Below are 12,309 nucleotides of genomic sequence, written 5' to 3'. Positions count from 1 at the left end.
GGTCACGCAGTGGGAGGGGCGGCTGTTTCCGATCAAATTCGTCGGATTCCGACCATTATCCGGCCGAAAATCCGACGCCGACTAAAGCACCGACGAGTGGCGCGTTGATCGTGGTCGAGGCGGCGGGCGGCGATGGTCGGATGGCATGGTGAGGGCGGCGACAACGGTGGTGGATCGCGGATGTCGCGGACGAGGAGTCGCGCAGCATAGCAACTCCGTATTATACTATATCTTAAGTGCATCAATTTTACATTTTAAGCACTAGTAGTTTAGCAGATGTAGAGGGGAAAAAACAAAGGAGGTAGTCGATTGGGATGACTAAGATTGTCGCGAGAAGCATAAACACCATTGCAACGACTAAATGTAAAAATTATTCTCTTGAAAATCGGACAAATTAACTAACTACTTCCGTGCGTGATTCTGTCGAAAAGAGTGATCCAATATGTAGTTCAAAAATGACAAAATTAGGCTTCCTCATGATCACTTCCAGGAGACTCCGGAGGCCCCTTTAGTTGAGTTGGAATTCATCTGAAGTTGAGAACAGTGAAAGATCAAGGTATATCAGACTGTCAAACTTCACGATGAAGGGCAGACAAGTTAAAGGGAGAACAAAGAAAAAAAAACACACATGCTAAGGAAACAGCGTATCATAAAAAGAAATCTAAGGCAACGTACTAAACAAGCTGGAGCAAACGTAGCAAGCTCTAATGTTGCTCATTCAGATTGTACTCCAATATGACTTGCATAATATAATCGATTTCCAAGACTTGCACCCACAAAACCCAACTAAAAGGAAATAATTTGAGATAGTCCTAATTTCCACAGGGTACAGATAGAGGTGGCAAAAAAAAAAAATCGATGTATTCCCCAAACTAAAAATCTAAACCACCCAAAAAAATGAAGGGTTTTTTATGTTTTCAATCAGGGATTGAGTATTCAAAATTTTATATTGTGAGTTTGGATCAAGTTTTCAGATTTTAATACAAAACCTGAAACAAACTGACCCAAATCAATCTTACCTAATTTATATCATATATACCATATTAACTAAACTATGTTTCACATAGTTCTTGATTTGTCTTTGTCATCCACCCTTGTCTTTATCATCTTCCCCCATCTCAGCTGTTCCTGTTCCTTCTGACACCATGCCTAACATCCCTTCCAGCATCTATTTTATGTTCCACAATTCACGAAATCATTGTTTGCATTCAACCCACATATGTTATCTCTTCTTCCACATTGGCAACACAAATCTAGTCAGCATCACTTCCATGTCCAGAATCTATAATAAATATAGTCATTTAGAATGGTCAGGATCTGTAGATTGAAGCATGAAAATAAATATTGTAGTACTTGCTTTCTAATCTACAATTCATAGTATAGTAGAATTTAGGTGGATGGCTGATCTTACATTTAATTACATGCTTCTTGTAAAATTCATATAATTACAGGTTCCTTGTATAGTAGAATTCAGGTGGACAGCTGATCTTACATTAAATTACATATACAATTTTTATATTTTTATTGCTTGAGCTGTATGGTGTGTTTTCCTATGAATTACATTTTCTATTTTTATTCTGTGAATCTGTAATCAAGCTAGTATAAAAAACCTGAACTCTCCAACCAAAACCCAAATTGAATCAAACTGAAAATTTTGGATTCAATTAAAAGAAATCCAGTATGAAACCATTTTAATAACCTGAACTAAACTGAGCTGGGCCAATTTTTTGTAAAAAAATAATTCAACCCAACTGACCCAGCCCACCCTAAATTATTGTGGTTATTTAACTTTATAAAATATAGGAACCTCTGATCTTGTCCATGCAACCAACGTGTAAACCGCCTAAAAATTGCATAGTACCTGTTGGAGAGAAAGAAGATGATGATCTTTATAGAGAGGAAGAGAATGTAGGAGAACTTAATAACACTTGTTTCTTAATCTTCTTTAGTAACTCTTCATGACTAAATACTAAGAATATGTGCTAGATGCTAAGAATATGCGCTAGATGCTAAGAATATGCTCTAATGAAGGAATACTATTCATTCACAGAAATGTTCGGTCAAGATTGATTTAGATATTACTGAGATTATATATCAACAACTAAACACCAACTTATAATTTTCAACTAAATTTTATATGCAAAACTAATCATGTAGGAATAAGCTACTTCTTTGCAAACGACTGTGAAGGGATCAGTAAAACATTTTACATGTAAAGAATCTTACATGAAACATCAGTATAGGAAAAAGAAACTTGGGCATGAGGATGGCAACATGTAAGATACTCACAAAGTTTTAGCTACTTGAATCCAAACCTGTCATCATATCTGATACCCATACCCATCTAACAATCACCATGGTTATCTATTTCTCTACACAAATCTGTCCCATAATGTTAAGATAGATAATTACCCTCAACAACCTGTAATTTAGTTGGTATAATGGATCTAAGCCCTACAAATTCTTTTAATGTATCCTGTGTGCATGTACCTGCACGTTACTTCTTCAATTGAACATGAGAAGATCCCGACTCAAGCTAGCTGCGGATGGCATGGATATGCAGGTAGACGTCTTCTTCGATTAGAGCCCAAATATGTGTCAACATCTTGAGAGTTTGCTAGGGTTTACGAATATCAGCCCAACCCACAGAAATAGCCAATAACTGAAAATTTTACACTAACAAAGAGATGTCTCGTGACAATAGGAGAAAAAAAGGGAAAATGAACAAATTGCTATAAATCAAAACTGTAGAAAGGAAACAAATAGCAAACATACAAATTAAAACTACTCAATATTGTAATTCAATGTTTAATGAGCATAAAATAGACATCATTAAAATTGCTCAATATTGTAATTCAAAATAGATAGAATAAGTACCTGAACAAGGATCCAGACAAAAAGAAGCATATCCACATTCTTCTCAGCCTCCAATTCTTTTTTCATGTCAATGCTTAGCATGTATTGATACCATCCTTACAATCCATGGTTAGATTATTGAATGTCTCCACACTATTCTTTGCTCTATAGAGCACCTCCGTGTCCACTGCCACCCTCATATACCCATCAAACGCCACCGGGAGCCCATTATTTAGCGCCATGGTCTCATTGTACCACTCGCTTGTGTTGCCCCACATCTCCTTGTAATCGTCAAGCAAATGCACCTTGTAGTGAGATCTTAGTTTATCAAAATAATTGTAGAATGGCTCATTAGTGGCAATGTATAGATTCCTCCGTTTCCCGATCACCATAGTTAGCTTCTTCACTAAGGCTTCTGGAGATGTGTCTGCATCGAGATTGGGCCACAGCTCCTTGTTCATCGCCTTGTCTCCTCGGACCACATGTACGGCATCATAGTCCCAATCCATCTTCCCTGCAATCTCGGACACAATGTTCATCAGCCGCTTGGATTTCCAAATGGCTTGCCATGGCCTCTGAATGAATTTAGCTGACCGGCCCTCGCACACGCGGTACCAGTAGTTTTCAGGCTCTGGCCCATCGAACTGCCTCCAGATAATGGTGCTCTTGTCCTCCTTGAGCTGCATCGGAGTGACCTTAGATGTTGGCACCTTGCGGAGGGTGATCTTGCTGGAAGCACGCTCCCATCGGCGCCAGTCTCTCAAGAACTTGCTCTCCTCCACCAACGATATAGACTTCTTAAGATGCTCGAAATCGAAATAGTACCTGAAATCCTTGCCCTCCTCATCCCGGCCACTGGGATTGTAAGTGGCAGCCAGGCAGATGTTTAGATCCATCACGAACGTCCGGTTCAAATACTGGGCTTCTCCGAGGGCGCAGAGAAAACTCCAAAGATACTGATTCATTCCTTTGCAGTAATCCCCGCCTCGAGTGTAGTAGATGTATTTTCTTCTCCGGAAATCCGATCCGAGCTCTGGGATCGTGTCGTTGATATCAGCATCACGGATCTGCGCAGGAGGGGCACGCGACGACGGGGACCAGCGCCGCGGCGAGGACTTGGGGGCAGCGTTGACGCCGGAGCGGAACTTGCCCGCGGAAACGACCTCGTAACTGCAGTTCTCAGCGGAGGCGAGACGGAAACGGCGATAATCCCTGTAGCGCCGCCAAGACTTCTCGTGGCGGTTGCGGAATCTCCAGGCGGCGTCGCATTCTCCGGGGGTGGATCCGGTGACGGGCGCGTCGTAGCTGAGGAGCACGATGGACCGGCCAAAGATCCGAGCGTTGAAGCGGCGGATCGCGTCGAGAGCGCGGGGGTCGGAGCAATTGATAGGGGAATCGGAGTCGCAGACGGAGGTGGAGGCCACCGTGGCTGGAGGTGGGATGGCGATGTCGGAGGAGGAGTTGTCGACGGCGACGGCGAAGGTGAGATCCTCGCCGGTGCGGAGGACGGAGTCGTCGGTGCGGAAGGTGGCGTTGAGGAGGACGGCGTCAAGTGACTTGGCGATGAGGGCTTTGGGGGAATCGAGCCAGGGGTCGGGGGGCTGGTAGGTGATGGCGACTATGGTGAAGACGAGGACGGCGAGGACGAAGGAAGCGAAGCACACGTTAACGACGACTTTGACGGCCTTCTGGCTCAGAGGAGCCTCCTTCTCCACCGGGTCTCCGGCAGTGGCTCCGCTTCTGTTGGAATTCTTCATCAGAAACTTCTGGAAGACGATGAAGCAGAGAAGGAAACAGAGGCCTGTGGACTGTGGAGTGGTTTTAGGGGGAGAGCCCTTAGCCAACGCGGTCCCGTGCTATGCAGATTACAATTTACAGCCGTTTCTTTCATAAGATAATTTCTTATTCACAAAATGATAAATCCAGTTAATCCCATTGACTATCTCTGGAATGACCGACCGAAAAATACACGCATACACGCATTGGTCAGAAAGTGCACGCAGGGTCACGCGGCTGCCAGGAAGTGCACGTCCAGACACCCAACATCCTTTTGATCCCCATTTGAAGAAAAATTTTGATCCCCATTTGAAAAAAAAAAATTTGCAAATAAGTGGATCGAACCGCATATACATGGGTGACAATCTGAATGTCTTACTGTGGCATCATTGTCCCGGGGACAAATAATATTCTTATTCACGAATATTATTGGCTGAATTTAAATATGAAGAAAATTAATTTCATTCATGAGCCAACGATTGACTTGTAATCTTTACTCAATTATATTACTGCAGTTATACTTATTTAAACTTAAACATTAGTTTTATTACTTATTTAAACTTGCAAATTTGTTTAAATATTTAATATTTAAATTAAAAAATATGTTAATTTTATTGGGTCCCATTCAGATCTCCACTTGTGGTTGTGGGTAGCTTTCTCATATCACGCTTGCAGAGATAATATTTCTTTTTCTCATTGAAAAGTACCAATTCTTCACCAAAATACGGGACATAACTGAATTAATTATGACGCAACAGAATTACACAAGAAGATAAGAATTTAAATCCTGACAAAACTAGACAATACCCTCATACGTCGTGACCAATTATAATTTCTCGATTTACCTCCTCTCAGATGATCGTGAGATCGACCATATGAGACCGTTAAGATGGTAGATTTTATTTTTTTTTTCAGAAGAAAAGAAAATAAAGTCAAATTTAAATTGCTCGACAACCAAAATATTATTTTTATCACTTGCAATATTTTCTCAGAAGAAGATAAGTGAATTAAAAATGCACCAATTGCAGAAGAGGCAAATCAAGAAACCTGATACACAAAGACAAAGCCCAAGTACCCCTGATACGGTTTACAAACAATGCAGCAGGTTTATTTAAGTAAGATTCAGGTTGGAAGAAATCTCAATACATTATTATGTCGAGCAAACAGATTGGTCGATTCCATCGTACTGACTGTTGAAGATTTCTATACAATAAACTCTGAAAATTAATAGTCGTAGGTCTTAAAGATACATCTAATTAAAATGATATCGAACCGACAACAGTTCCCTCCAGATTTAAACTGCAGACTTCAAAATCAGAACAAGGGGATAGGCATCTTATCGAAATGTTGTAGCCATAGAAGTACCCTTATCCATCAATATACCACAAAAGAATTTAGGAACTTTGATATCAAACCGCCATAGACCTGCAAGAATCGGTCATCACAAATTATTAAAGCAATAACAAGATGGAATAAGAGCAAAAGTAATCTGAACGAAAGTGCTAGCAGTATCTGGAAAAGGATGATTGCGGATGAACTGATATTCTTAGAAGATTAAGATGGTCTAAAGAGTTGATAATCTGTAGAACGCAATTAAACTTAGTTTCAATCTTGTGGATACAGTAGTTTATTGCAGCTGCACCTACAGGTGCAGTCAGTGGAATCAACTAACTAATGCCCAGAAAGAACTCTCATTTTGAACATTCAACTCCAGAAACATTGGATTTCAAAAGATAATAATAATAATCAGATCTGGGATTGGATCAGCTCAGTGCAGAGCACATTGGTTTCTGGCCAACATTTCAGATTGAACCAAATTTCACAGACTAGATTGAAACACTAAACTCAAGGAAATCAACCAAGACATAGGTCAAAACTTACGGCCACGCTACTGACAAAAAGGGACCACCATCTTTTGAGCAGAGTCAACCAAACGACACCATTGGCCTAAAACATCCTTTCCACACATTAAAAAACTATAGCTTAAAATCGCATTCAGATCTCAGGCTTTGCCTAATAAACAGAAAGATATAATCTTAAAGAATATTTTAAAAATGATAACTGAACAAAAAAAATGACAATACCGCATCAGACAGGAGTAAGATAGTACAAATTTTTATTGAGATTTTTGATGCCATACGGGTTTTATGCTGGGGAAAAAAGGACTCAACAAAGTCATACTGAATACAAATAAAAAAGCTTGTGTGGTAGACATAAACACCAAGTTCTTAAAAGGTGCACATGAAGTGGCATGCATTTGGATCATGAACTAGGGGTATTTTTTACATTGCAAAATCAGATGATGAAACAGAAATAAAGATGTGACATTAAATCAGAACACTGTTGTTAATTGCTAAATGATGTGGATTGTAGTTCATAGCTGTGTGGGTAAACAAAAATTACTCAAACCCAATAATTTGGTTTAGACTGGAGTAGACAACACAGAATTTTAAAAATAGAAACAATCCATGACTAGCATATAAAAGATAACAAGAGTTGGTCAAAATGACCAAGTGAGCCCCTTTAGAGATAAAACAGGAAGGAGCATTGGATCGTTTAGCTTCAAATAAAATAGAAGATTTAAACAATAATGTCAGTCAAAATTCATTACAATTAAACATTTATTTTACTGAAACTAAAGACCCATGCTTATGCACATTAAATGGCTTATTCTTGAATTCACCATTAACATTTTCTAAATAAATTAATGCATACACTTAGAGCAAATTCGAGTTTGCACTAAAGGAAGAAGACAAAATTGCAACTCCCTAGGTAATAGAATTGATTTATGGTGGAAAGATGTACATGAATCCCATTAGGGGAAATGGTTATATGGATCTTAATGTCATTGAGGTTATTGCAACTATATACATTTAGAAATAATGTCACATGTGCATTTATCTTTTACTTGTATTAAGTAATCTTTAACATCCTCTATTGGCACCATTTATCCTGATTGTTACTGTTAAAGTAATATAATGTCTTTGAATATGTTGATAACGGTGCACGAAGCTCCCACAAATGCGGGATTTTGGAGAAGGATCGGACCACATTGGGTTTACTGTATGCAACCTTATCCTGCATTTGAATATATTGATAACATTATAACTAATTTTCTCATTTTATCATCTCTTTGGACAAGATCTAATGCTTGCAAATGAAGACACTATTTAATCCCTCTGTTCTAATACAACCTAAATACCCATCTTATTCTCATCTTAAATGTTTTGGCCCTGACAACTGACATGAGAGATGGAATATATGCTAACATGTTGACATAAATGGTTAGAAGGTGATGAGCCTACTAAATGGGAAATCTACAAGACAGATAAATAATATCATGTCATTGTCAAAGTCTGAAAAAATTACAAAAATTGAAGGAAAAAAACTTAAATAATTTCCAAGAGGAACTATTACCACATTCCATGGAAGGATAATCTTGCAACAACATTCACAAATAAGTTATAGTAGTAAAGCAAGATGCCATACAATAGTGAAAAGTCTGTAAAAAAAATGTTAAATTTTATAGGTTATATAGCAAGCATGACAGAGATGTATGGTTGGTTCACTTCCACTGCATGGAGGCACTTCAGCACCCCATTCGTTGAGTCCAATTGATACAAGAGGGGATCGAAGTAGGACAAAATCCATGGATTGAAAACCAAACACTTCTGTCTGAAATTGATAGAGACACTGTAGTAGTGAAAAGACCAAAAGCACCCTCTTGTTAACATTGTATTTTCTACACTCAGCTCACCCTCTCATCGCATCATCATTCCCACCCTCTCCCTCTCCAATCTTCATCCTTCTTCCCCCTCTCCGACTCTGAGGTCGCCCACATTACTACACTATTGATTGATGTAAATCTTTGCTGTAGCCCTTTCCTTTTGTGACCTCAAGTGCAGTTCTAAGGTGGGCACAAAAGCAACATAGGCCCTAGGGAAGCTTCATCTGGTGAACACCTTACTCTTTCCAGCTTCATAAAGAGCATGGAGCAGTAGAGGCCATCAGAGGTCTGCTAGAGCAAGAGGCAGAAGCGAACTTGGAGATCTAGCGGTGGGCTTTTGAAATCTCACTTGATGGTAATTTGGTCATTTTGATTTTTTTTTCTTCCCAGAATTGTTTCCTTCCTCTTCAAAGGTGGGTACCAAGTAAATAACTGTTGATCTAGAAAGTACAATGATTATGTCCAATATGTGTAAAGAAGCAAAAAAAAATTGATGGAGAGCTGTGCTTCTTATGCACTATTGAATCCACCATAAACAACACAATAAATGATGAATTACATAACAAAATCCAGGGAAAATGAATTCCTTATTTGGTTTTGATCTGAAGCAAAAGCTGAAATAGTGGAATAAAAAATGTGAACAAAGAATTCAGTGATTATGTGAGTGATGAAAAAAAGACGTGACAAATATTCTGCCAAAGGATACATCTATCAGGTCAACACTCGACATGTATTAATAAATAACAAGTTAGTTTCTGGTTATGACTCAGTTTGGACAAGGTAACTTATGTTAGAAAGCAGAATTTTTTAGATGGCGTGTTTAACTTAATTAACAGGAGTAACTACGGAATTGTGGATACCAAATATGCCATATAGCTCAAATATCAACCCCTTGTTCAAACTACGAACACTTAAACATGGATCATATACACACACACACAGTAACAACACATAAATAATGAATACATATTTCGACAAAATATAAAATAATGATGGTTGAAGTTCATAAAAGACAAATCCACATGCAATCAATCAGCAGTCTTCTCTTTAAACCTTGAGACACCCAAAACAACATGCACAGTTAATTAGCAGTCTCAGCGCTAAACCATGATGGCATTATCAGTACAAGGGCCAAGGCAACTTGATCTAATACCACACAAAACCAAGAAATGTATTAAGTAACCAAAATGTAGTAGCAATATGCTAAATTTTAACCACGATTGCTAGTTTTCTAGACATAGATAGCCTTCTCATAAAATGAATCACCCAAAACAGCATGCATAGAGCAGACTCTCCAAGAAACCATGATGGAAATATCAGTTCAAAGCCCATGGAAAATTGATCTAGTATCACACAAAACCTAAGAGTTATCAAAAAGTAATCACAACCTAATAGCTGCCAAATTCAAATCAAAATTGCCAGTTTTCTAGAAGCATAATTAATCTCAAATTACTAGTTCAAATTCATCCACGACTTGATAGTTCAAATTCATCCAAACTAGTTATTGAGGGAAGGTGGAGGCATTGATGATGGTCAGGTTGTGGAGCAGATCTCATAGGAAGCAAGGAGAAGCTGGTTGCATAACTGGTGCTAGTGGTATGCCTCTTGGATGAAAGGTGGTTTATGTCAATTACAATGGAGGAGAGAAAGAGACAGTGTGGGACACAAATGAGAGAGAAGGGAGGAAAGAATAGCTCTTTTGAAATCCTAATCCTAAAAAGGAGGCTATGATACCAAGTACAATTTGGGGAAAGAGAATGTTGGATTGTATTAATAGGATTACATTGGGAATATATCAAACAAGACATGAACTTAAATTATCGATGTGAGATTAAACCCTAAGACCAATAAACTTATTAATCTAATACTCATAAACATATATGTGGTGTCATATCTCAGTATTATCTTCAACATTCAACTTAGCATTTGTATCTCTACTATATTAAATTTTTTTGTGTGTAGTTTCCTTACTCTCCAACTAGAATTCACATAAGTAGATACCTAAAATTAGACCGACTAACAAAAAGAAAAAAATACTAAGAAAGAAATTAGAGTAGATAATCTAACAAATGCAAAATCTAATGTTGCAAAGTTAAATGAACTATTGTTGCAAGAATTGCAAAGCTAGTAGTGTAACTACCTTGAGTTAGTGGCATCAAGCTGTTGCCTGAAACTTTTGAAGCATGTCACAATGTGGAGTCTGGTAGGACAGGCCCCATTGTCGTCTCTGTAATTCAACACGGCAGTTCTGTGAAATAATCGCCACATAGTCTCTCTCTACCCGTTCTTCTAAAACAGTACGTTTTTGACTCTGATAAGGATATTCTTCTTCAAAATTCACAGATTTGACAAAGTACTTCACCCCCCTAGATGTCTCGAGCTTATGCTCATATGGATAATTTCGGTTAAGTGTGTAAATGGGCTCATTTGATGGCAGGAAGTTCAGCAGGAGCAAAAGAAGGATAGGCAAAATTTGTATTAACATCCGAAGGTTAGGATTGAAAGAACCGTGCGCCTCATTAGCGCTTGGCCTACCCATACCACCAGTCCTAAATTGGAAAGTGCCAAAAGGAGTGACGACTGGAGGCCCTCCCCCGTAGAAGAAATTCCTAAAGATCTCATCAGCATCGAAGTCATCATCATAGAAACCATTAAACCCATGACTCCTACGGTGTGCAGCAGGCCGTGCTAATGCAGGCTCATCTGAACCAGACAGATCATACCTTTTCCTACTCTCTTCGTTGCTAAGGCACTGGAAGGCCCTAGAGACTGCCTTGAAGGCTTCTTCCGCACCAGGCGCCTGATTCTTGTCGGGATGGACCTTCAACGACAGCTTCCGGTAGGCTTTCTTAACGTCTTCCACCGTGCAACCCCTTTCAAGCCCCAGTATCTGATAGTAATCCTTCTGCTTTTTGACCTGCCGGATAATCGTAACTTGCTCCTCTGTGTACTCTCGGGATGAACCAGACCCATCGGAGCAATTCTTAGCTTTAGACGAAGCAGTCGTGGCACGAGCACGAACCGAAGCACCAACGGAGGGTCCGTCAGGCTGAGGGGCGGCGTTCGACGATTCAGCAGAATCATCGGGACCTCCAGACTTTCCACCATCGGGTGCTTCTGCGGCCGACAGAAGGCCCTCGATCGGCAGCGTGGGGTCAAGGCGGCGAGCTTTGGACAGGAATTTGACGGCACGCGCTCGATCTCCTGCCTCCAAGGCATCCCTCCCGATCCGGAGGCACTTGAGAGCCTCATCTTTGTTCCCTTCCATCGCCAGATTCGATCAGCTATTGAACCTTCAAAGAGATCGAGAATAAGACAAAATTGAGATGGAACATCGCACGCAACAGATCTACCTTTACATACAGTTGGGATCGAGAAGGCCTTCCGCTCCCGGGAACGGGAGGACTCGAGCGGCAGAGATCCGCCTGAATCACCGGAAAGGGGGAAAAGGAAAAGACCGAACGGGGAAGGGCGAAGGAAGGAGACGACTGGGTGGGGAGCGATGCACGCGATACGACGAAACCCTGCACCGATTCAACGCGAGCTTCACCAGAGAATTTCTCAAAAAACATAAAAAAAACAAAAATTTAATTTTTCCAAGGAAAAATTTATTATTAATTCTCTAGGAAAATTTGTGTTTTACCACCATAATATTATTCTCTTGCCAAAGTGCCCCTCGTAGTTTCTTAAATATCCATTTTGCCTCATTAACTCATATTTTTCATCTCCAATATAAAATTTCTGACTCCGTCTCTACACTAGCGAGTTCAATCAAGAGGGGTATGTCGATAGAGAAAAAGAGCATCTAGATGAAGAGAAAGATGGACACGACAACATCACCACATGTGATCGAACTTTGTTTTAGTTCTCTATGTGGCTCTCCCTCGGGTCGAAAAAGAGAAACATTGTTCATTGTCATGGTAAAAGGGATTCTCAAGTTTGATTATATA

The 12,309-nt window shown here is 39.7% G+C and overlaps 2 protein-coding genes across 6 annotated transcripts; both read right to left on the bottom strand.

The window, feature by feature from the left end:
* Positions 1 to 411: 411 nt before the first annotated feature.
* LOC141830175 (uncharacterized) lies at positions 412 to 4,661 on the bottom strand. Of its 3 annotated transcripts, none has more exons than XM_074717659.1 (2): positions 2,878 to 4,661; positions 412 to 528 (listed from the first exon to the last, which is right to left on the bottom strand). In XM_074717659.1, exon 1 carries the CDS (start codon positions 4,611 to 4,613, stop codon positions 2,952 to 2,954), a length of 1,662 nt encoding a protein of 553 aa, XP_074573760.1. In that variant the 5' UTR covers positions 4,614 to 4,661; the 3' UTR covers positions 412 to 528; positions 2,878 to 2,951. The 3 variants fall into 3 exon arrangements, with proteins under 3 accessions (XP_074573760.1, XP_074573761.1, XP_074573762.1); XM_074717660.1 differs by lacking the exon at positions 412 to 528 and adding an exon at positions 765 to 1,282; XM_074717661.1 differs by lacking the exon at positions 412 to 528 and adding an exon at positions 2,171 to 2,676.
* A 1,098-nt stretch (positions 4,662 to 5,759) lies between these two features.
* Positions 5,760 to 11,904, bottom strand: LOC141830176 (chaperone protein dnaJ 49-like). Of its 3 annotated transcripts, none has more exons than XM_074717663.1 (3): positions 11,713 to 11,904; positions 10,500 to 11,652; positions 5,760 to 6,057 (listed from the first exon to the last, which is right to left on the bottom strand). In XM_074717663.1, exon 2 carries the CDS (start codon positions 11,625 to 11,627, stop codon positions 10,515 to 10,517), a length of 1,113 nt encoding a protein of 370 aa, XP_074573764.1. In that variant the 5' UTR covers positions 11,628 to 11,652; positions 11,713 to 11,904; the 3' UTR covers positions 5,760 to 6,057; positions 10,500 to 10,514. The 3 variants fall into 3 exon arrangements, with proteins under 3 accessions (XP_074573764.1, XP_074573765.1, XP_074573763.1); XM_074717664.1 differs by having other exon boundaries at positions 10,500 to 11,643; positions 11,723 to 11,904; XM_074717662.1 differs by having other exon boundaries at positions 11,723 to 11,903.
* Positions 11,905 to 12,309: the final 405 nt, after the last annotated feature.

This window comes from Curcuma longa, chromosome 5, assembly GCF_044706935.1.
Source record: "Curcuma longa cultivar G26 ecotype Majalengka, Jawa Barat chromosome 5, ITB_CL_G26_1.1, whole genome shotgun sequence".
Classification (NCBI taxonomy): domain Eukaryota; kingdom Viridiplantae; phylum Streptophyta; class Magnoliopsida; order Zingiberales; family Zingiberaceae; genus Curcuma; species Curcuma longa.
The sequence above is the reverse complement of the archived record's forward strand: the minus strand, read 5'-3'. Positions and strand labels throughout refer to the sequence as shown.

Excerpts from the sequence above, each read along its gene's own strand:
- LOC141830176 (XM_074717663.1), bottom strand. The coding sequence starts at position 11,627 with ATGGAAGGGAACAAAGATGAGGCTCTCAAGTGCCTCCGGATCGGGAGG.
- LOC141830175 (XM_074717659.1), bottom strand. The coding sequence starts at position 4,613 with ATGAAGAATTCCAACAGAAGCGGAGCCACTGCCGGAGACCCGGTGGAG.